This window comes from Stenella coeruleoalba (genome assembly GCF_951394435.1).
Source record: "Stenella coeruleoalba genome assembly, chromosome: 15".
Taxonomy (NCBI): domain Eukaryota; kingdom Metazoa; phylum Chordata; class Mammalia; order Artiodactyla; family Delphinidae; genus Stenella; species Stenella coeruleoalba.
The window spans coordinates 59,014,877-59,037,933 of NC_137161.1; the positions used below are offsets into that span (position 1 = coordinate 59,014,877).

The 23,057-nt window shown below is 46.1% G+C and overlaps 1 protein-coding gene across 1 annotated transcript in view; it reads left to right on the forward strand.

Annotated features, from left to right (window-relative positions):
- The first annotated feature begins 236 nt into the window (after positions 1 to 236).
- The window catches only part of SNX29 (sorting nexin 29), a 551,607-nt gene continuing 528,786 nt past the window's right edge, over positions 237 to 23,057 (forward strand). Inside the window, exons 1-3 of the mRNA XM_079945062.1 lie at positions 237 to 295; positions 17,919 to 17,983; positions 20,049 to 20,101. Of these exons, the coding sequence (XP_079801188.1) occupies positions 289 to 295; positions 17,919 to 17,983; positions 20,049 to 20,101 (125 nt within the window). The 5' untranslated portion in view covers positions 237 to 288. The remainder of the gene's footprint in view (positions 296 to 17,918; positions 17,984 to 20,048; positions 20,102 to 23,057) is intronic.

Consider the following 23,057-nt stretch of genomic DNA (forward strand, 5'->3'; position numbering starts at 1 on the left):
CGTCCCGTCCGGTCCCCGCCTTGCGGATCGCGAGGCGTCGCTGCGGGGGTCTCCGGTCTGCCTCGGGCGCCCAGCAGCCTCGGCTCGTGTAGCATCGCCCCAACTCTGCCGCCCGGCACGGGTGTTTACGTTCCGGGTCGGGGGCGGGGCCGCGCCGGCTGGGCTGTACTTCCGGGGCGGGGCGGCAGGCAGGGCGGGGCGCGCCGTCTCCTGGCCTGTCTGGAGGGCGGCAGTGGCAGTGGCGGCAGTGGCGGCGGCACGGCAGGCACCGGCCCGGGGAGCGGCACCATGAGCGGTGAGTGGAGGCCTGGCCGCTGTCACCCGCCCAAGCCGCCCCGGCTCCCGCCGCACCGGCTGCACACTCCGGCCCCCGAGTCCCCGCGTCCCGCTCGCTCGCGGACCCCGTCCCATCTCTCCCAGTTTCCTGACCCCCATGTACGCCCAGTTCCTGGCTTCTGGTCACCTGCACTTTTCTGGCGTCCCCGGTCCAGGCACTCCTAGTCCCTTGACTCCTGTCCATCACTTACAACCAGCTCCTGGACACCTGTCCCCCAGATCCCCCAGTCCCTCCCAATCCTCCGACCCCCCAGTCCAGTTACCGACCCCCAGTTCTCAGACCTCCTGTGTCTCAGTCCCTCCTAACTCCTAGACTCCCTGAGTCCCAGTTCCAGTTACTGATCCCCCTGCTCCCCAGTCATTCCCACTACCCAGGCCCCTGGTCCCAGTCACTCCGATCTACACACAGGCAAAGAGTGTCTCATTCTTAGTTCGCCGCCCCCTGAGCCTTGTGTCCCCCGCTAGCTCTCGGTTTCAGAGGACGCTTGGTTCTCCTCATTTTCCCTCTCTGGTTCTGCTTCTTGTATTTTGGTTATTTTTTCATACTCCAGCTCCTTCCATTTCTTTTCCTAGCTCATTTGAGGTCTCCCTAGTCCTGCCCGGCAGCCCTTCCCCTCTTGTCCAATGCTGAGCTCATTTGGGGACCTCTGCCCTTCCCAGTCTGACCCTGTCCCTCCCACTGGGGAGTGGGGTGGTTTTGCTGGGAGGCTTGAGTTATGTGTGGACAGCTTGCCTTCAGTGTTTCTGAAGTTTAGTCCCTAGACTTGGATGCGTGTTCTCAGCCCTTTCCACTCATGAGGTCCGTTGGTGTTTTGGTGCTAAGTCATTCCTGGGTGTAGTATGTAGAGATGGGAGTGACTCAGGGAAGCCTCGCAGCTGCCCTGACTGGGATCTGGATTTACTTAGGAAGACCCGCCTACCCTCCTTCTGCCTGTTTTCCCCTCACTGTGGAATAGCCTCTACAGAATCCTTGCAACCAGCCCAGCTGGCCCTGGCCTCGGACTCAGGCATTTCTGGAGGTTGAGGCAGGGCAAGGTGAAGGCCATGTGTCTCTCTTCATCTTTAACTTCTAAGTTAACTCTGTGGATCACTTTCCATAACTTAGGTGCCTTTTGTTTTGCTATTCATGAGCAAGATTTGTGAAATTGATGGTCCTGATGCGGGAGCTGGGGAGGGGGGTTTTCCTGGGAGATGGTCCAGCTTCTGTTGTCAGATGATTTTTGGCCGCACTAGAGTTTCTGGTCCTTGAACATTAGTGATACCACAACAAAGATGCAATGAACTCGTTTCCACCCAGGAGGTAATACAGCCTGGAATAAGTGCAGACCTTGGGGGCAGACAGTTTGGGTTCAAATACTTGCTCTTCCACATAAACCTGTGTGATTTAGAGCAAGTTGCTCTGCCGTTCTGAAGTCTCAGCAAAATGAGGATAAATAATAGTACCTGTATCCTAGGCTTGTTGCAATGACTAACGTTACTCACGTAAAGCGATTGGTACTGTGCTCCTTACATGGTATGTAGTCAGGAACTTGAGAGCTGCTATTGTTGTTTCTGTAAGGACCCCTGTGGGGTTCAGGTGGGGTTGTTTTCTGGCCCAGCTGTGGGACAAGGGCTGGGGTAAGAACGCCCTGAGAAACTCTTCTTTTTAATGTGACCATGGAGTCTGCCTTGAGCTCACAGTTCTGGACCATTCTCTCTACTGTCTTCACTGGGAGCAAGTGAAATTGACAAGCCAAGGGAGACGGACCAATGTATACTTTAAGGAGCAACTTAATATCAAAACTAAGGAAGTTTTAAAATTCAGTTAAAAAACTCATTAGGTCTAAGGTTAAACAAATTACAGAAGGAAACCAACACATGGCTCTTTTAGGAAAAACCATGAAGGATGAAAGACTTCTTTTGGAAAGATTGTAATTGAGGGAGAAAAAGTGGTTGCTGAGGATTGGAAGGGGAAGTCCAAGGTATTTTCCATCTATGGGATTAATAATTGGCACATAAAATAATGTGGCATGGAAATATTTACTCTCTTTTGCTTTTTTTTTTTTAAAGAGAATTTCAAGCAAAAAAGAAAAGTGGAGAGAATAGTTTAATGAACAATTACCAACTCATGACACTTCACCCATATACCTGTCTACTTCCTACCTCTCTCCCCAGTTTATTTTGAAGCAAATCCTAGACACCCAGAAAATCCTATCATTTCTTCTTCTTTTTTTTTTGGCTGCGTTGGGTCTTCGTTGCTGTGCGCGGGCTGTAGTTGCGGTGAGCGGGCTTTAGTTGCGGTGAGCGGGGGCTACTTTTCGTTGCGGTTTGCGGGCTTCTCGTTGCGGTGGCTTCTCTTGTGGAGCATGGGCTCTAGGCCCTCAGGCTTCAGTAGTTGCAGCACATGGGCTCAGTAGTTGCAGCACGCAGACTTCAGTAGTTGTGCGTGGGGTCAGTAGTTGTGGTGCACGGGTTCTAGGGCACAGGGGCTTCAGTAGTTGTGGCGCACGGGCTCAGTAGTTGTGGCTTGCGGGCCCTAGAGCTCAGGCTCAGTACTTGTGGTGCATGGGCTTAGTTGCTCTGCAGCATGTGGAATCTCCCCAGACCAGGGATTGAACCCATGTCCCCTGCATTGGCAGGTGGATTCTTAACCACTGTGCCACCAGGGAAGTCCTATATCATTTCATCTGTAAAGTTTTTAAAAAATATTTCTCTCTGAGATATAGGGACTCCTTTTTAAAAAAGCATAACTCAATTCCATTATACGTATAGGAAATGAGCAGTAATTCATTAATATCAGATATTCAATGTTAAATTTCCATGATTGCCTTATAATTTTATTTTATAGTGTATTTTTTTTTTTGGCCACGCTGCGTGGCTTGCAGGATCTTAGTTCCCCGACCAGGGATTGGACCCAGGCCCTGGCAGTGAAAGCGCTGAGTCCTAACAACTGGACTGCCAGGGAATTCCCTATAGTGTATTTTTAAAAGTCAGGGTCTAAATATGGTTTAAACAATGCAAATTGGTTTGTCTTTTAATTTTTTTAGGTCTCTTTCTCTCTTTTTAAGGTTTTTTTTTAATGTTTAACATATTTACAGAATTGTACAAACATCACCATAATAAATTTTAGAACATTTTCATTACTCCAAAAAAAGAAACTTCATACCCATTAATAGCTGTTCTTCATTTTCTGTTCCTTCAGCCCCAGGCAACTACTAATCTACTTTCTCTCTCTATGGATTTGCCTATTCCGGATATTTCATATAAATCAAATCATACAATATGTGACCTTTTGTGTCTCTTTTCACTAAGTATCATGTTTTTAAGATTCATCATGTTGTAACATATCTGTACTTCATTCCTTTTTGTGACTGAATAATATTCTGTTGTATGGACATTCCACATTTTGTTTATCCATTCATCATTTGACAGACATTGACTTGCTTCCACTTTTTGGCTATCATGAATAATGCTGCTGTGAACATTCATGTACAAGTTTTTGTGTGGATAATATGTTTTCATTTCTCTTGGATAGATATCTAAGAGCAGAATTGCTGAGTGTGTTTGAAGAACTGTCAGACTGTTTTCCAAAGCAGCTGCATCATTTTGCATTCCTGCATCATTTACAGTACTGTAAAAAGGTTCTGGTTTCTTCCCGTCCTCACCAATAGTCTTTTTGATAATAACCATTCTAGTGAGTGTAAAGTGGTATCTCTTTGTGGCTTTGATTTGCATTTCCCTAATGAGTAATAATATTGAGCATTTTTTCATGTGCTTGTTGGCCATCTGTATATTTTATCTGGAGAAATGTCTGTTCAGTTTCTTTGTCCATTTTTTTTTTAAATTGGGTTGTTTTTATTGTTGAGCTGTAAGAATGCTATATAATTTCTGGCTACAAGTCCCTTATCAGATATCTTTACAAAAAATTTTCTCCTGTTCTGTGGGTTGTTTTTCACTTTCTTGATGGTATCCTTTGAAGCACAAAGTCTTTTTTTAAACTATGGGTTCCCCTTTCTTTCATCTCCCTCGTTTTTTTTGCCCCCTTGACATTTTTTTTTGAAGGAAACAGTTTATCCTGTTAGGTTTCTTTGTGGGATTTTGCTGATGGAATCCTTTTGGTGTACTTTGACATGTTTCTCAGTTTCTCGCGTAGCCTATAAATTGGCAATTAGAGTCTGTTGTGTCTTGCAGCTGAAAATATTAGAGTGGAGGCAGAGGTAAGATGGGTACAAGGCCAAATACATTAAGTGCAAATAACCAGGAAGTGGAATGGTTAGGTAATGCATGCACAAGATAAATGGGCATCATGGGGCCAGGAACAACTAAGATGACCGTTAATAGGGGAGTGGACAAATATATGCGGTATGGTCACATGATGGAAAACCTCAAAGACGTTAAAAGGAATAAATTAGATTTATACACATCACTGTGGCTATATCTCAACATTAATGTTCTCTAAAAATAAGCAAGGTACAGAATTATATTTAAAATATATACCTTGATGCACATCAAAACATGCACATAAAACAATGTTTATGGATTCACGTATGTGTGTAGAAGTAAACAAATTGCTAGGAGGATGGATACCTGCCGGATGCGGTGGTTGTGTCAGTGTGATAGTGTGATGATTTACTTGTTTCTCTTTGAAGAATCTAGTAGGTGGGAATACTTGATGATCAGCCTCTACTAGCTAAGGAATTCTGATTTTCAGATAATGCTTTTGCTCTTACTGGGGAAAATAGGACTTGTAGAGTCAGAAAGTCATTATGATTCTCAGGCACTGTCTTTGGTAAGACTTTACAGTTGAAGCTACTTGATGCTCATTTCCATCAATAATTACTCTGTCACGAATCCTTCTTAAGTTAGAAAGACCCTGAAACCCCCATTTCAAGGCCTGGGGAAAGCCAGACCCAGAGAGGTCAAATAATGAGTGAAGCAGACAAGCTGTAAGGGCCTGAAACACCAGAGTTGGGGGCTTAGTGGGTAATTTACTGCTGTGTCTTGTCTGATGTTTAGGTTCATTTTGGCAGCTTTTTTCTTATTCTTCTGGAATGTTGAAGGTCATGATTTTTTCTTTGGCATTGACTGCGTCATCTCCAGCAGTGGCTTGTATTTGGAGTAAAGGATCAGCTGATGGTGGAGGGGGAGATAAATTAGGAGTTTGGGAATAACATATACACTAATATATATAAAACAGGTAAACAACAAGGACCTACTGCATAGCACAGAGAAGTATATTCAATATCTTATAATAACCTATAATGGAAAAGAATCTGAAAAGGAATATATATATATATATATATATATGCCAAATCACTTTGCTGTACACCTGAAACACAACGCCATAAATTAACTATCCTTCAATTTAGAAAATGGTTAAAAAAGAATCAGCTGAAATGAGTGAACGGAAAACAGAATAGCTGTGGTCATTCAAAGCAGAAAAAGTGATGATATCACCATTTTCTCCCCCAATGAAGGCACTGGGCTGATCTGTTACGGCAGATTGTAAGAAGAAACTGTTCCACTGTCAGCAAACATTTGACTGCCCGCCTCTCTTGTGAGCCAGGGGCAGTGGACTCAGTCCCACGGATCTACACTCTCCCACTTCCCGGTTGCATGGCTCTGCCCGGGTGACCAACAGGAAGTCAGATGCTCAGAGGTCTTGAATTTTGGAACTAAATTCTCTAAATTCTGGCAATGTGAACATAATCCCGGATAAAGCACCTCCTGTCCTGCTACCGTCTTGCCTGCACACAGGCCATGCATTCTCAACGGGGTGATATCACCCCTGTGGGGGAGAAACATCTATTCTTGTGTCTGAAGCACAGATATGCATGATGTATGATATATCTGTGGTATTAAAATTTCATGGCGGGGGTGATTAAGGAAAAAATGTCTAAAAAGCATCCTGACGGAGAATGAGAAAAAGCTTGAGAAATGTTGACATAGGCTGAAGTAATTTTATCACCATCATGTAAATTCACATTTTGCTTTTACCCTTAACATTTCTGGATAAAACTTTATCATATTGCTACATGGTCTTCATATTGGTCACTTTTATGGACTTCATAATCCATCAGTAATCCATCATTACACATATGGCATAACTTTTAAATTACTGACTTTACTTGTGGAAACTTATCCCCCCCTTTTTTTCCTTTTTGTTCCTATTATACATAATGATGCAGTGAACATTTTTTTTTTTTTAATTGCAGTGAACATTTTTGTTCAAGGTAGTTTTTCTTCCTTTTGATGATGTCTTTGGGATGATTTCCCTGAAGTAGTGTTAACATGAAAGTGTTGATGGTTCTTGATTGCTCTTTCCGCCAAAGCAATTGCACCTGTTTAAAACGCTACCAGTGAGGGGCTTCCCTGGTGGCACAGTCGTTAAGAACCCGCCTGCCAATACAGGGGACACGGGTCCGATCCCTGGTCCGGGAAGATCCCACATGCTGCGGAGCAACTAAGCCCGTGCACCACAGCTACTGAGCCTGCATGCCACAGCTACTGAAGCCTGCATGCCTAGAGCCCATGCTCTGCAACAAGAGAAGCCACTGCATTGAGAAGCCTGCGCACTGCAGTGAAGAGTAGCCCCTGCTTGCCGCAACTAGAGAAAGCCCTCGCGCGCGAAGCAACGAAGACCCAACACAAAAAATGCTGCCAGTGAGAGTGAGGCACTGGTAGCAGCAGAGCCTGGCCAGAAATTCAGGGTTCAACATTCAGCAGTCATTTGTTGGATGACAGTTGGGTGCATCTTCTTAGCAGAGGGCTGTACTGTCAGTGTTTGTTGAAGGGAATTGAAAGAATGTACCCAAAATGTTAGAGTAATGGGTACGTTAACCAGGACTCTTCCTCCCACACACCCGGCCGTGCCACGCAGCCTGTGGGACCTTAGTTTCCCGACCAGGGATCAAACCCGGGCCTCAGCAGTGAAAGCACCGAGTCCTAACGACTGGATCGCCAGGGAATTCCCCAGGACTCTTTTTTCAATTACATGTGGTGGAAGCTGATTCCAGCACAATAGGAGTTTAAAGCATCTTGTGCTGGAAAGGTCTAGGGATAGCCTGGCTTCAGCCTCAGCTGGTGCTTAGAGAGTCATCAGGACCACCTTTCTGTCCGGCTCGCAACTCTCAATACTTTCCTCTCTGTTGGCTTCACCCTCAGGCAGCCTCCCCTCCATGGAGGCAAGACGGCCACTAGCAGCTCTTGGGTCACATCCTACAATGTAGCAACACCCAAGTGGGCAGGCCTTTTCCAGTTGCTCCGGCAGAAGTCCTGGGGCTGACTCATAGTGGTCTGGCTGGCCTCGCGGCCATCCTGGAACCAACCCATCACCGTGGCTCTGGCTGCCTATGCCTGGATCATATGCCCAGTCCAGAGCCCAAGGGTGGCATCCGTCCCACTTGTTGTCTGGATGGAGGATGAACTGAAGGGGGAGGGTGGCGTCTGTCTCACTTGTTGTCTGGATGGAGGATGAACTGAAGGGGGAGGGAGGGCTCTTGTCATTTGGTGGGGGAGGTGGTCAAGGAAGACCTTGCAGGGAAGGTGATGTCTCAGCAGAGACCCGAGGGAGGCGAGGGTGACTCCTGAGCAGCTGGACAGGTGAGGATGCCTTTTGCTGAGGTGGGAAAGGCTGTGGGAGGAGCAGCCTGAGGCCTCCAGGGGGAGTGAAGACCCTTTCCCAGCCCTGACTTCTGCTCACCCATCCAGAAGCCCTCAGAGGCCTGTGCTCCCTGGCTTCCCACGACGGGGGAAACTTGCCCACTGGCACCCCGTTTCTCCTTGCCTGTGACTGCATAGTTTGGAATCTGCTCTTTCCTCCTCCACCTTAAAAAAAAAAAAAAAAAGCAAAACCCCCAAATGACATTAAAGACTATTGTGAAAACAATATACCTATAACTATACCTTTCTAACATATTAAATATTCAGATTTTTAGGTATTCCACTTCTATGTTCAAAGCATATGCATTTTACCTAATTGCATTGAGTCTACATTTGAATTAGCGTTTTCACTTATTATAGCATTTACCCATGTTCCTTCTCTTCACAATTATTTAAAAATGCTGCGTAACGTTCCACTAAATTGACACGCTGCAGTTATTTAACCTTTCTCTCATTGTAGGAAAAGAAAGTAAATTCCGTTTATGATGTTCTAGGATGGAGTTGGCAAGCGTTTTCTGTAAAGGGCCAGATAGTAAATATTTTCTGCTTTGTGGGCCATGTAGCCTCCATCCCAACTACTCATCCCTGTTGTATAAAAGCAGCACTCACTTTCACTTCCATTTTCTGATGAGGGAATTAAGAGTCGGAGAAGTTCAACAACTTGCTCTGGTTCTGTTTTGTAAATAAGTTCATTTGTATAATTTTGTTTTTAGATTCCACATATAAGTGATAACATATATTTGTCTTTCTCTGTCTGATTTATTTCACTTAGTATGATAATCTCTAAATTTATCCATGTTGCTGCAAATGCCAATATTTCATTCTTCTTTATGGCTGAGTTGTATTCCATTGTGTATATGTGCCACATCTTCTTTATTCACTCATCTGTCGATGGACATTTAGGCTGCTTGCATGTCTTGGCTATTGTAAATAGTGCTACTGTGAACATGGGGTGCATGTATCTTTTCGGATTAGAGTTTTCTCCAAATATGTGCCTAGGAGTGGGCTTGCTGGATCATATGGCAACTCCATTTTTAGTTTTTTAGGGACCCTCCATACTGTTCTCCATAGTGGCTGTATCAATTTACATTCCCACTGACAGTGCAAGAGGGTTCCTTTTTCTTCACACCCTCTCCAGCATTTGTTATTTGTAGACTTTTTGATGATGGCCATTCTGACCGTTGTGTTTCCCCGGAGCTTTGCCAGCAATGAGGAATTTCAGTTTAAATGTTTCTTGGTGAACTTAGTAGTCATACAGTGGTAACATGTGGTGGTTGATTTGGTAAGCTTATAATTTCCATTTCTCCAACCATTTCTCCAACCATACACTTTCTCTTCAAAGTATTTGCACACTGCAGTTATTCTTTTTATTTTCTGCAGCAAGGATTGGCAAACTGGGCTGGCCACCTGTTTTGTAAATAAAGCTTTATTGGAACCCAGCCACGCCCATTCTTGCTGTTGTCTCTGGCTGCTTTTGCACTCTGATTGAGTAGCTGTGACAGGGACCATCTGGCTTGAAAAGCCAAAAGTATTTACCATTTTGCTCTTTACAGAAAATATTTGCCGACCTCTGCTCTAGAGGGAATTCTTTGCCCATTTATGAGTCCACTGTTGACCCAGTCTTTGTTTTTATGCATCACAAGTCCACTTGGGTGGCCCGAGCCCATCTGCCTCCAAGCAGAGTCTGCCTCTTTCCATTGTGTGGTGAAGGAAGGTCTGTCCTTTTGTCCTCCTCCAGCTGTGCCACTTTACCCCACAATGCTGGGACCCAGTGCCCTGCCTTTGGGGGTGAATGATTGTCCATTTTATCTGTTCATGTGCTAATGCAGACAAAACTAGTGCTTCACTCATGCAATATGCGTTGCGTGCACGAGGGCATCCTGGTCCTCTCCATTTAAAGCAGCCGCTTGAGGGACTACAGAACCGAACCCCGGAGTCTTGATCCAACAGTTGTCGAGTTCCTTCTGTGAGGAGGGGAACCAGAAACACAAATCATCTGAGACAATGCTCCACATGCTTACAGGGCTCCATAGAAATGCCACGTTAATTGCAGTTTTGCAGGGTGCATTGAACAAATCATATAATATCATTGACTGTATCATGTGTTTGTTATATAATGTCAGTAAGTCATTTGTTGTGTTCCAGATGTTATGGCCCCTGTGTAGATAATTCGGTGCAGGAGGAGATGGGAACAAAAGGGCCTTTGGCCAGAGCTGGGAACAGCCATTGTGGAAGAGGTGGCCCTCACAGAGGGCCTGGCTGCTCTCGTGAAGGAAGAGCTGTGCTGGACAGGGCAGCAGAGAAATGAACTGGAGGCTGGAGCGGCACGTGGGAGCAAGGCACGGCTTTTATTAAACTTGGGGGAGGTATTATGACATCCCCGTATGCTGTAGGGATTGCATAGATGATAAGAAAGAATTGTCGATGTGGGAAAAAGAGGGACCGTTGCTGGAGTATGTCCTTGAGCAGGTGAGAGGAGATGGGGTTCAGAGCACAAGTAGAGGTTTAAGTTTTTTAACTTCTCAGAGCCTCAGTTTCATCATCTGTGAAATGGGACAATCAAACTTAAGTTAGGGCAGAATTTCCCAATTGTGGCACTGTTGACATTCGGGCTGGATGATTGTCACGTGGGGCTGTCCTGTACACTGTAGTAGATGCCAGGAGCAGCCCCCTAGTTGTGCCAAAAATGTCTCTAGACATTGCCAAATGCCCTTTTTTTGTGGGGGCGGGGACATGAAATCCTGGTTGAGAATCGCTTCTCGCCACCACTTCTCTGTAAGGCCCTTTTAAGTAAACCTCCTTGAAGTCTCCTTATTTGAGAGTGCCTGCTGTTTCCTGTTAGGTGCCTGAGTGATGCAGAAGTTAAGGACTTACTAGCCTCAAACAGACACTCCCGTCAGTGTAATCAGAAACATGAGAGAGAAGTGAGCTTGGCTTTTCTTCCCTGTGTTTCAGTGGGGGTCTGGGCACTACCTGAAGTCTTGTCCCACCCCTAGGGGACTCTGCTGTGGTGGCTTCTTTGGCTTAGAATGTGCTCTAATCTACCTGTTGCAGTCCTTTCCATACAGTATTTTCTTACGGAGGTGAATTTCAGATAATGTGAAACCATGTATGCTTTTAATACAATTAGAACAATTAACAACTGTTAAGTTAGAAATTTAACAGTTATAAAAACAATTAACCATTTAAAAGTGAACAGTTCAGTGGCAACTTAGTACCTTTGTAATGTGCAACCACCATGTCTATCTAGTTACAAAGCACTCTCGTCACCCCCAGAGGACACCCTGTACCTATTAAGTAGTAACGTTCTATCTTTATGGGTTTACCTACTCTGTATTCTAGTTCTTCCTGTTTTTTTAAGCGCAGTTCAAGTTCCCGCTTTTTCAGTCAGGCTTCCCTGGCCCCCAGAAGGCCAGCAGTGTGCTGTGGAAGAGGTGAGGCAGATCAGGGTCTCAGCACTGCTTTGCTGCCTGACCTCGGGCAGAATTCCTGGCCTGCAGTGGGCACCCAAAGAACCTTACCATCTTTTTCTTTTCTCCATTATGCCCGCTGAGTGCACTGCAAGGATTGGCCTTCGAGCAGAGAAATGACTTTCCCTCTGCCACTGCATAGAGAGGCAGGGAAATACCGTTGTGTGTGTGTGTGCAGCCTTGCCCAAGTGACCTAACTCCCTCTGTGGATGGGCACCATGATTACCTTGACCTCCTGGGTTGTGACAGGGATTGGAGAAGGGATATACGTAGAGTGCCTTGGGGGCATCTTGCTGGTTTTCCCCTCCCCACACAGCAGAGAAGCTTTTTCACCTTTATACTCCCACAGGGCAGTGAACACAGAGGCCAGGATTGGATTGCTTTGCCTGTGCTCTGGAGAGAAGGAAGCCTGATGAAAGGACTTGTTAGAGCCAGAGGTATAGGATTGCCCACAGCAACAGCAATAAGAGTTAATATGTATAAAGTGTTTGGTGTATACCAGGCACTGTTCTAGGTGCATGGTATCCATTCACTCATTAATAGCTGTAGGAGGGGACTTCCCTGGTGGTGCAGTGGTTAAGAACCCATCTGCCAATGCAGGGGACATGGGTTTGAACCCACACTGTGCGCCACAACTACTGAGCCTGCACTCTAGGGCCCACGAGCCACAACTACTGAAGCCCATGTGCCGGGAGCCCATGCTCCGCAACAAGAGAAGCCGCCGCAATGAGAAGCCTGCGCGCCACAACTAGAGAAAGCCCACGCACAGCAACAAATACCCAATGCAGCAAAAAAAAAAAAAAAAAAAGCTGTAGGAGGTGCAGAGGGGTTAAGTAACTTGTCCTTGGTCACATAGCTGATGATGTAGGATTCAAACCTGCCCTGTCCTACTCTGAATCCCCGCTCTCTCTCCCCAGGAGGTCACTGAAGGCTAGAGATTTGTGGGAAAAAATAGTGTAGGATCTTAAGGATTCTAAACATGAAAGACAACAGCGATGCACCTGAACCAGGTGACTGACTTTCAAATGCAGGTGATTTCTAAGTTAGAGCCTCAGGAGATCACTGCATTTCTCTGACAGGTTTGTGGACCCTGGGTGTATTCCCCGGGGTGCCTTTCTGTTTTCATTTTGATGGTGCTCTATTTTCATTTTGATGGAGCCTGTTCTGTGAATCACTTTGCTGTATACCTGAAACTAACACAATATTGTAAATCAACTATACTCCAATTAAAAAAAAAAAAAAGAAGCCTATTCTGGCTCATCTGGTTGATAGTGTTGACTCAGGGCTATCCTGACAGAAGGGAGGAAGCAGAAAGGCTGGGGTTTCATAGAGAAATCATTCCTGAACTGGCAGTGGCGCTGTCACTGCAGGTTTGTTACAGGGGTTGAGGGTGAGCAGGATTTCACAGATGGCTGAGCCAGTGGACTTGAAATTGAATCCTTCCTTAAGCACTTCCATGGGTGAAGGTCTTTTCCTCTCAGCCCCAGTGCTCTGTTGAGTGGAGCCACCTTTCCTTCTTTGTCAAGGATTAGATGCCAGTCAGTTAATGGCTTAGCCCACAGTTGAGGCTCAGTAGGTGGGCACTGGCTCCCTACTCCTCTTGAGTGGTTGCAGCCATTGAGGCTGGAAGATTCTTCTTGCCCTGGGAGGGGTCCTGTATTCTCCTCTTGGTCCCTGGGAGAAGGTAGGAAAGAGCCCGCTAGCATCGATTGCTCTGCCTGCCTGTCTCCACAGACACCCCACACTCGCAGACTGCAGAGCTAGGAGGGTGTGATCTCATGCAGAAACCAGTGCCCCGAGAAGGGAAGTGACTGTCCGTGTCACGTGTCCAGCAAGCAGCCCGGCCGGGATGAGAACTCCTGATGCCTTGTGACTTCCCACTAGCACTCCTTCCACTGTTCCTCAGGGCCATGGGCCTCCTGGGCACCCCTGCCGTCGGTGAATGCTCCCAAGGCCACCCGTACTCCCTCTGCCCTACGAGACCCGCTTCTCTTCATCCCTGTTCAGGCCTGGGATGGCCACAGGTGCCTTTTCAGGGGTCAGGACTGTCTTTTTCAAGTGCACTTCTTTTTTTTTTTTTAACAGTTTCCCCAAAGGAATGTGTCTTGCTTATTACTGACATTTCGTATGTTTCATTCATTGGAATATTTCTTTTTTTTTTAAATTTTATTTATTTTATTTATTTATTTTTGGCTGCATTGGGTCTTCGTTGCTGCATGCGGGCTTTCTCTAGTTGTGTCGATGGGCTTCTCATTGCGGTGACTTCTCTTGTTGTGGAGCACGGGCTCTAGGCGTGCAGGCTTAAGTAGTTGTGGTGCATGTGGGCTCAGTAGCTGTGGCTTGCGGGCCCTAGAGAGCAGGCTCAGTAGTTGCAGCGCCCGGGCCTAGCTGCTCTGCAGCGTGTGGGATCTTCCCGGACCAGGGCTCGAACCCGTGTCCCCTGCATTGGCAGGCGGATTCTTAACCGCTGCGCCACCAGGGAAGCCCCAAGTGCACTTCTTGTCTGGGGAGAGATCGCGTCAGCGAGGGTGGGTGTGTGGTGGACCGAGACCTGCACCACCTCAGGCTGTTTCTCTCTAGAGAACAGGCTTTCTTCCCACGGTGGAGAGGCTTTGCAGGGTGGGGCAGAGGAGGCTGCTGACCTTTCTAGAAAAAGCAGTGGAACAGTTCCATCACAGAGATCTGGGATCATCATGCATGTCACTAGGGGTAGCTGCTGTATCCTTGCTCTTCACGGTGGGTCAGGCACCAGCAGCAGCAGCAGCATCATCTGGGACCTTGTGAGAGATACCGAATCCCAGGCCCCGCCCAGCCCTTCTGAATTAGAACCTGCTTGGAGATGCGTGTGCCTGTGAAAGCGTGAGAGTCACTGCGCTAACAATTACCAGTAGTGAGATGATGGAGATTTTTATTTTCTTTGTTTATTTCCCCCTGACTTGTCATTATTGTATTTTTTCACATGAATTACTCTTTTTTTTTAAATTGTGGTAAAATACACGTAACATAAAGTTTGCCATCTTAACCATTTTTAAGTGTAGTTTGGTGGTATTAAATACCTTCACATTGCTGTGCAGCATCCCCACCATCCGTCCCCATGACTCTTCATCTTGTTAAACTGCAGATGTGTAGCTATGAAACCCTAACCGCCATTCTCTCCCCTCCCCTCCCCCTGACAGCCACCATTCTACTTTCTCTCTCTATGATTTTGATTGCTCTTAGTACCTCATATAAGTGGAGTCATGTGGTATTTATCTCTTTGTGTCTGGTGTGTTTCACTTAGCATAAGGTCCTTAAGGCTCATCTGTGTTGTAGCATATTGCAGAGTTTCCTTCCTTTTTAAGGCTGAATCATATCTATTGTATGTATATGCATACATATTTTGCTTATCCATTCATCTGTCGGTGTACACTTGGGTTGCTTCCACATTTTAGCTACTGAGAATAATGCTGCTGTGAACATAAGCATACAAATATCTCTTCAAGACCCTGTTTTCAATTCTTTTGTGTATATACCCAGAACTGCTGGGTTATATGATAGTTCTATCACATGAATTACTTTTATGATCAGAAAGAATAGCAAAAGCACTTCAGGGGGGAAAACCTTGTCGAGTTTCCAGTTGGCGTTGCCCAAGGGCAAGTAGAGTTGTTGGGTGCAGTACTTGGAAAAAGGAGGAAAGCAAGCCTGACTTCCCAATTCTGGTGTTAGAGAAGAGCTGAAACTAGACCTTCTGCTAAACGAAGAGCAGGGTGTTTTGATAGACACAGGTGTCAAGAGCAATGTTTGAGGGCCTAGGGTCGGTGGGGTCTCTAGCCATCCTGAATGACGCTTCAAGATGGCCTCTGGTCTGGTGGGAAGGATGCGTGAGCTATCCTTTCTCAAGACCTCTTCCAGAAAAAATAGCAGTGGCAGAGCTTGGGAAGTCAGCTGTATTACTGTGTGTCCATGGAGAGTCGACTGACTGGTTTGATCTCCAGGCCTGGGGTGAGGCAGGAGCCCGTGTGGTAGTCCTAACAACGCTTGAGGGGCACGATCTCCAGTCGGGGTCACCATTCCACCTATTTTTTTGATGTGTTTTTTTAAAAAATTAATTAATTAACTAATTTTTGGCGGCATTGGGTCTTCATTGCTGTGCACAGGCTTTCTCTAGTTGCGGTGAGCGGGGGCTACTCTTCATTGCGGTGCGTTGGCTTCTCATTGTGGTGGCTTCTCTTGTTGCAGAGCACGGGCTCTAGGCTCGCAGGCTTCAGTAGTTGCAGCATGCGGGCTCAGTAGTTGTGGCTTGCAGATCTAGAGCGCAGGCTCAGTAGTTGTGGCACACGGGCTTAGTTGCTCCGCAGTGTGGGATCTTCCCGGACCAGGGCTTGAACCGGTGTCCCCTGCATGGGCAGGTGGATTCATAACCACTGTACCACCAGGGATGTCCAACGGTTCCAACTATTAGTATTCAAATACAGAACAAAACCTAAACCCATTATCATGGTCTACAAGACCTTTGTTACTGGCCCCTGCCTGTCTGTCTTTGCCTCCCCTTTTCTTTTCTTTTTCCCCTTTTCTGCTTTTTGCTCAAGTCATAAGAGGCTTCCTTTGGGTCCTGGAAGACCAGAAGCCAAACTGTTCTTTCCTCTCTTCCCTGGCCGTTTGCTCTGCCTGGAATGCTGGTCTTCCATATCTTTCCATGGCTGCTCCTTCTTGTTACAAAGGGCTCAGCTCAGATACTACGTGTGCAGAGAGGCCTTCCCTGACTGCCCTGGCTGACGTGGCCCTCTTGCTTCCTCCCTGTCCCATCACCCCATTTTGTTTTTCTTTCTAGTATGACTCTCTAACATCATCTTTATTAGTTTACTTAGGAGCTATTTGTTTCTTCCTAAGAGAATTTTCGCTCCATGAGAAGATGGTTCTTTTATACCATTTAACTCCTGTGTCCCCAGCACGTAGAACATTGCCTGGCACACAGTAGAAGTTAAATAATTACCGAGTGGGTCAATGCATGTAATTGCTTGTCTTCTCTGAGCTTCAGTTTCCCCATCTGCGACTCAGGGATCCTACTACCTGGCTGGTAGGGTGGTCGTGAAAATTACAGGGCACAATGCATTCAGAGGACTCAGTTTTGTGCCTGGCATGCAGGAAGTGCTCACCACACGGTTACAATTGTTAGCAACCGGGTGGCCCTGGCGTGACTTACATGAATCACTGACCATCTCTAAGGTGATGCCCTGCTGGTACTCCCTGGTGAAGCCCAGGCTGAGTTGCCCAAGAGAGAAGCAGCTCAGTGGCAATTCAAGGCCTGCAGTGTGGAGCATCTGCCCTTGTACAAACTCTAAATTTGGGTCTCCTTTGAAACAGCTGTGTTCTGTGTCTGGTGCATCACAATATGTAGCTGTGGCTCTGTTGATTGGAGTCACTGGATCTCTTGTGGAGCATCATATGTGGTTCTGACAGTGGTCTGCCTGGGGCTTTGAAGTGTCCTTGCCCCACACCCTCTTAAATGGGAGTTTGGTGTATGCCATGTGTATCAGTTGAGAATGCTTTTGGCTGTAAGTAACAGCCCAATCAACGTACAATGCTTGAACAAACGGAACTGTTTGTTGTGTGAGAAGTATGAGATTTCTAGTATTGGTTCTGCAGCAAAATGACATCGGGGCTGGTGTCTCTGTGATTCTCTTGGCCTTCGCTGCAGGCTTGTTGCCTCAAGGTAGCAAGATGCTGCTCTGGCTCCACCCGATGTGTTTATGATTAAGGCATGAAGGATGGAAGAAGGAACGAAGCCCTTAACATCTGTTCTTTTATAAGGATGGCATAATTTCCCCAGATCCCTCCCAGTGCTCTCTGCTTACGTGTCATTAGCTAGAACTTCTTACGGGCAGCCTTACAAGAGAGGCTGAGAACAGGAGTAATTAGGTTTTTCATGGAAAAATAATATTGGAGATGATGGTGAGGTCAGCCAACAAGCAGTGCCTGCAGTACTAGGAAACTTACATTTTAAGTTAGACTATTGGTTCTCAACTGGGGGCAATTGTGTTCCCCAGAGGACATTTGGCAGTATCTGAAGACATTTTTGTTGCCACAGCTAGGGTGTGTGTGTGTGTCTGTGTCTGTGTGTGCACACGCTAATGGTGTCTAGTGGGTAGAGGCCAGAGATGCTGACAGACATCTTAACAATTCACAGGGCAGCCACAGAGAATTATCTGGTCCAAATGTCAGTGACACCAAGGTCGAGAAACGCTGAGTTAGACAATTCCAGTAACATCATCCAAATTTGGGGAACACAGTTTAGCTGCTTTCCTGAGTTGCAGTAACAGGAAAGTGGTCCAACTTCATTGTAATGATGTAGATTATTGATACCTGGTCTTGTTATTGATTTTACTAAAGAGAAGGCTGATGCTACTTGGGCACAGCCGTACACTACATGTCAGAGGGTCTTAACAGAAAGCGAATGTCAAACAAAACTAATTAAGCCTCATTGCATTTTAGGATCACAGAACAATGACATGAAAAGACAATTTCTGCTGGAGCGACTGCTGGATGCAGTGAAACAGGTAAGAAGAAAGCTGACGTTTGACTTTGTGGTCAGGTCATAGTGTCAGATGATCAATGAAGAAGTCATTTCCGCCCTTCTATCTACACAGACTTCCTCCGGCTTTGTATCTGGGAACGGTGAGGCCAATCATTTTCCCCAGCAAATGATAGTGATCAGTGGTAGGGACAAAGGAGCTCCTGCGTCCTGACTTCCTGGAGACCCCTGGAGGACCCGCCCCATCCTTCACAGATGTCCCCTTGAGAAGGGCATTGAGTGGGTTTCAAGCCTCATTTCTAAGCAGTTGTGTTTTAGGGCAACTCCTAAGGGTGCTGCAGTCGCGGTTGGAGTTAGGACCCCGTGAGCACAAGAACAGAAGTGAGGCTGTGCTCAGGACTGTGTGGATCCCGCGGGTGGGCTCTGCTTGCTTCGGCTGATGCTATTTTCGATGCCTGGCTCTTGGCTGGGCGTGGAAGCGAGCTTTGACACGAGGCTGGCGTCACTTCGCTTGCTTGCAACTACCAGACAGGCATCATTTCTTGCACATTCATTGCGTGCCTGATTCTCTGCTAAGTGCTTTACATCTAATCCTTCCAACCACCCCGTGAGATAGTTCTTGCAAATATTGCCATTTTACAGATGAAGAAACTGAAGAACTGAAGCTCAGGTCTGATAACTTGCTGCCGACGTCATAGTTAATAAGCAGCAGAGCTAGGATCCAGCCCTAGGAATTCACATTTTGGAAGGGGCGACTGGCGATTATCTGCGTGTAATCACGATATGGGGAGATAAATATGTACTTTAATGGAAGTGTCTGTTAAGTGTCGATGTGAGTCCAGAGAATTTAGCATCTGCCCCAGCCTCGAGGCGTCCAGGTGTGGTGGGAAGGACACAGATTCAGGTGTAGCTGAGGTTGAAGGCCAGCTTCATCTCTTCACAGCTGTGTGTGCTGGGGCAACTCATCCAGCCTCTCTGAGCATCCTTCTCTTTAATTGGGTTACCGATCTCTATAGGGCTGTTGATGGAATTGCATTTGTTAAAGTGGGTAAAGGGCCATGGCCAGCGCCTGTTCCACAATAAATGCACAACCCACATTATTAGTTTCTTCTTTCTTTGCTCCAGAAATGGAAAGTAAAATAAGAAGATGAAGGGTTAAGTCAAGCCACGTCAAATGTAGCAGTTAAGCAGAAATAACTTGGATCTTCTGCCTAGAGCTGCTATTATTATTTTGGGGGTGAAAGTGTTGTATATATGCCTTTTAAAAATCAACTTTATTGTGGTGTAATTTGCATACAATAAAATATACCCATTTTAAGTGCAGTTCCATGAGTTTTGACAAAAGTATCATTTAAATGTCTACACACACACACACACACACACACACACACACACACACGATAATAAGGAATCTTGCGAACGTGCTACCACAGTGGCGATTCTACACTTTTGAAGGAGTAGTGGAGAGGGGTGATGGTTGCACAGTATTGTGAAGTGAATTGAATTGCATAACTAAAAATGGTTAAAACGGTACATTTTATATTGTCTATATTTCAGCACAGTTAAAAAAAAAAAAGAACAGTTTGCTTTTGTTTCCACCCTCCCTGGGTGAATTGTGGTTCAGCACAACCAGATGACTTGTTTGAAGCTTGATTTATGCTGTCATAACTTTATAGCCAGCCGTAACAACTTTGGGCCCTGTCAGAAGGGACCCATCTTCACAGATTTGTGGAATTTTTTATTGCTGCCTGTTAAGAGCTCTGTGTTATTGACAGTCAGCTGCTGACAGATAGAAGAAGCTTCCTAGATAATCTGCAGGAAGCCGTGTGCTTCTGTTTTCCTCTCAGCGTTGTCTTTGCACAAGGCTCACTCCTCTGCAAGCTGGAGATAAGGGCTTCCTTCAAGTGGTGGCTGGAAGGCTGGGGTGCCCGCCGTCTTAGGTCTTGGGCTGACACCCAGGGCGTGGGGACACCCTGACTTGGCACCCAGAGTTCCTGGCCTTGTGTCCCTCTTGACCCTGAAGGCCTGTGGGGGAGGTTTTGTATGTCCCATCCCAACAGCTGATCTCAGCAGCTTCTTTTTCCATGCAGTGCCAGATCCGCTTTGGAGGGAGAAAGGAGATCGCCTCAGATTCCGACAGCAGGTAAATATGTAGCTTCTGAAACCCTTTACCATCAAAGACCAAAAAGGTGGCCAGAGATTGACCAGCTTCTATAGTCTGCCGCTGCAGCCAGGTGGTGCAGTGATTGCATTTGGGGGATCTGTAGATCATCTCTGCAGTGACTACTTGTCTAAAGTATTTCCAGCTTCCTGTCATCCTCCTTCTAGGAACCTACTCTGAGTGAATTCCTTGAAATGACTTTCCGCATGAAGTTATTTTCACGGTAATTTAATAATGATGAAAACTCAGAAATCTGAATGCTCAACAATTGGGAAATGGTGAATAAACTACAGTGCATCGGTAGAATGGAGTGTTATAGAGCCATTACGTTGATGTCCATACAGAATTTGTTTTAAGCAGAAAAATGCAAATGTAGTGATTTAAAAATAATGTATTTAGTAAAAATAAAAAGAGCAGGATACAGAGTTAATATGGATTCAGAGTGATGCTTGCTATGTTAAACAACAACTCTGGCAAAAAACATACCAAAATGTGAATAGAGGTCATGTTGAGGTTAAGACTTGGGAATCTTTATACTTTCTGATATTTTTTTCATATTTTATACTGTGATCGTGTGTCCCTTCTATAATTTAAAAAAAAAAGTCCTAAAAATGGACATTGACCTTCATGACCCTTCATGACCTGACATGACTGCATAAGCTTATAACACTGCCTAGGAGGAGAAGCAAATGTTTTGGCAAAGGTAAGAGACACAGGCATTTGCTGGAAATGCCCAGTGAAGTCGTTCAGGGGTAATTCATGCTCTGTAGCCTTGGAGGGGCAGGAGGAACATTCCCGCAAAGGAAGGGGAGGGAAGGGAACTCACTTGCTCAGCATTCACCTCATCCTGGAGACTGCAGGTGTTCCCCACCCTCTGACCCTGACCCACCCAGCCCAGCCAGTTCCCTTCTCTGTCCTTCCAGAACCTTTCTCTTTGTGACACTTTACCAGCCATGAGCAGCGTGTGTAGTGCTACATTTTAATCGAGCTATGGGGACTATTTGAAACTGTTGCAGATTTACAGTTCTATTCCCCACCCTTACACTCTCTGCTTCTTCTTTCTCAGTTTTTCTCCATAACACCAACTAACAACTGTCCACTATGCTTTTTAATTTTGTTTCTTTCTGTCGCCCATACCATAACAGCGGGCAGGGATGTTTGGCTGTCTTGTTCGCGGGTGTATCCCCAGTGCCTAGAAGCATCTAGAAGGTGCTCAGGGAGATTCGTTGTCTGGTTGAGTGTGTGCGTGGCTTTGTACTGCACATGGTCAAGTGTTTTTTAATTTTTAAATATTTATTTATTTGGCTGCCTCGGGTCTTAGTTGCAGCATGTGGGATCTTCGTTGCGGCACGTGGGATCTTCGTTGCAGCATGTGGGAGCTTTCATTGTGGCGCGTGAGCTCTTTGTTGTGGTTTGTGGGCTCCAGGGTGCATGGGTTCAGTAGTTGTGGCACACAGGCTACCTAGTTGTGGCGCACGGGCTCTAGGGTGCGCGGGCTCAGTAATTGCAGCACGTGGGCTTAGTTGCCCCGTGGCATGTGGGATCTTATTTACCCGACCAGGGATTGAACCCGAGTCCCCTGCATTGGAAGGCAGATTCTTAACCACTGCACCACCAGGGAAACCCCGTGGCATGTAGGATCTTATTTCCCCGACCAGGGATCGAACCCGAGTCCCCTGCATTGGAAGGCAGATTCTTAACTACTGCACCACCGGGGAAGTCCCTGGTCAAGTGTTTAAAGAGGTTGTGAGCTTGGAGGGCAGAGGGGCAGCTTCTCTATTTTTTTCTTTCTCAGTGTTTTGCACAGACATTCTGTGCCCATCACACATTAGGTTCTCTGTATGTTTGTGGCATTAGATCATTAAACTGAATTTTTGCTTCAGTTCTTGCTGAGAGCCTACTATGGGGCCTGGCCTCCGTCAGCACAGGGGTTCTCATTTTGGAACCCAAGGTCCACCTGTGTGAGAATGAGAGGCTTATTAATTAATCATGCAATTCTGTAGCCCATCCTAGATCTCCTGAACCAGGAGGTGTGTATGTGCGAGTGTGTGCGTGCATGTGTGTGTGTATGGGTGTGTGCGTGTGTGGGTGTATGTAGTCAGGAGTTCTTTATCACTTTTCTTCATAATTATTCTTTTCATTTCCTGAGAGAGAGAACCCATTTCTGAATGTTAGGTTAACATGTTGTTATATAATAGAGCTTACTATTACGACTTTTATTATGTAAACTATTGTGTTTTATAGTAGAATTAACAAAGTTAATTCCTTCCATGGTAACTGGTTTCCGGCTAAAAGGAATATCCTGCTTAATAATGATAATGATAGTTACTGTCTCTTACTGTTCCAGCTGCCCTTTGTTTGTGTCGACTCTTAGTCTCAGTGCAGCCTCAGGAGAAGCAGCGGTGTAATTCTTTACAGATAGGAAAACAGAGGCTCAGAGAGGGCAAGTCAGACAGCCTAGGTGAGTCATCTCGGGAATGTTAGAGTTGGAGGTTGGACCCTAGTTTCTTGGGCTCCAAAGTCTATTCTTCCAATGTTATATCACCGTTAGCGATTATATCGGTTTTGAAGCTGGGTTTAAAAATTTTTTTTGTTTTCTCCCCCCTAGAGGGTTCCTTCTCAATATCAGAGTCTTGGTCTCATCTTGCAATGTGTTTGGCTAAAGGTGGCATCACCTTCACGTAGGAAAGGTCACATCATCCTTATTCTGTGAGAAAGTTTAACCTCAAGAGGGAAAGTCAGTGAATATTTTAAAACAACTGTCGTGAAGTCTGAAAAGAAAGATAAGTCACCTCTCTCCTCACCCCTGACAAACGGCCTGGCACCAGAATGGATCTCAAATCCATTCGCTTCTCTCCAGCTCTGCAGCCATTGCCCTGTCCCAGTCACCACATGGCTCACAGGACAGTTGCTGTAGACCCACTACCGTCTTCCTTCT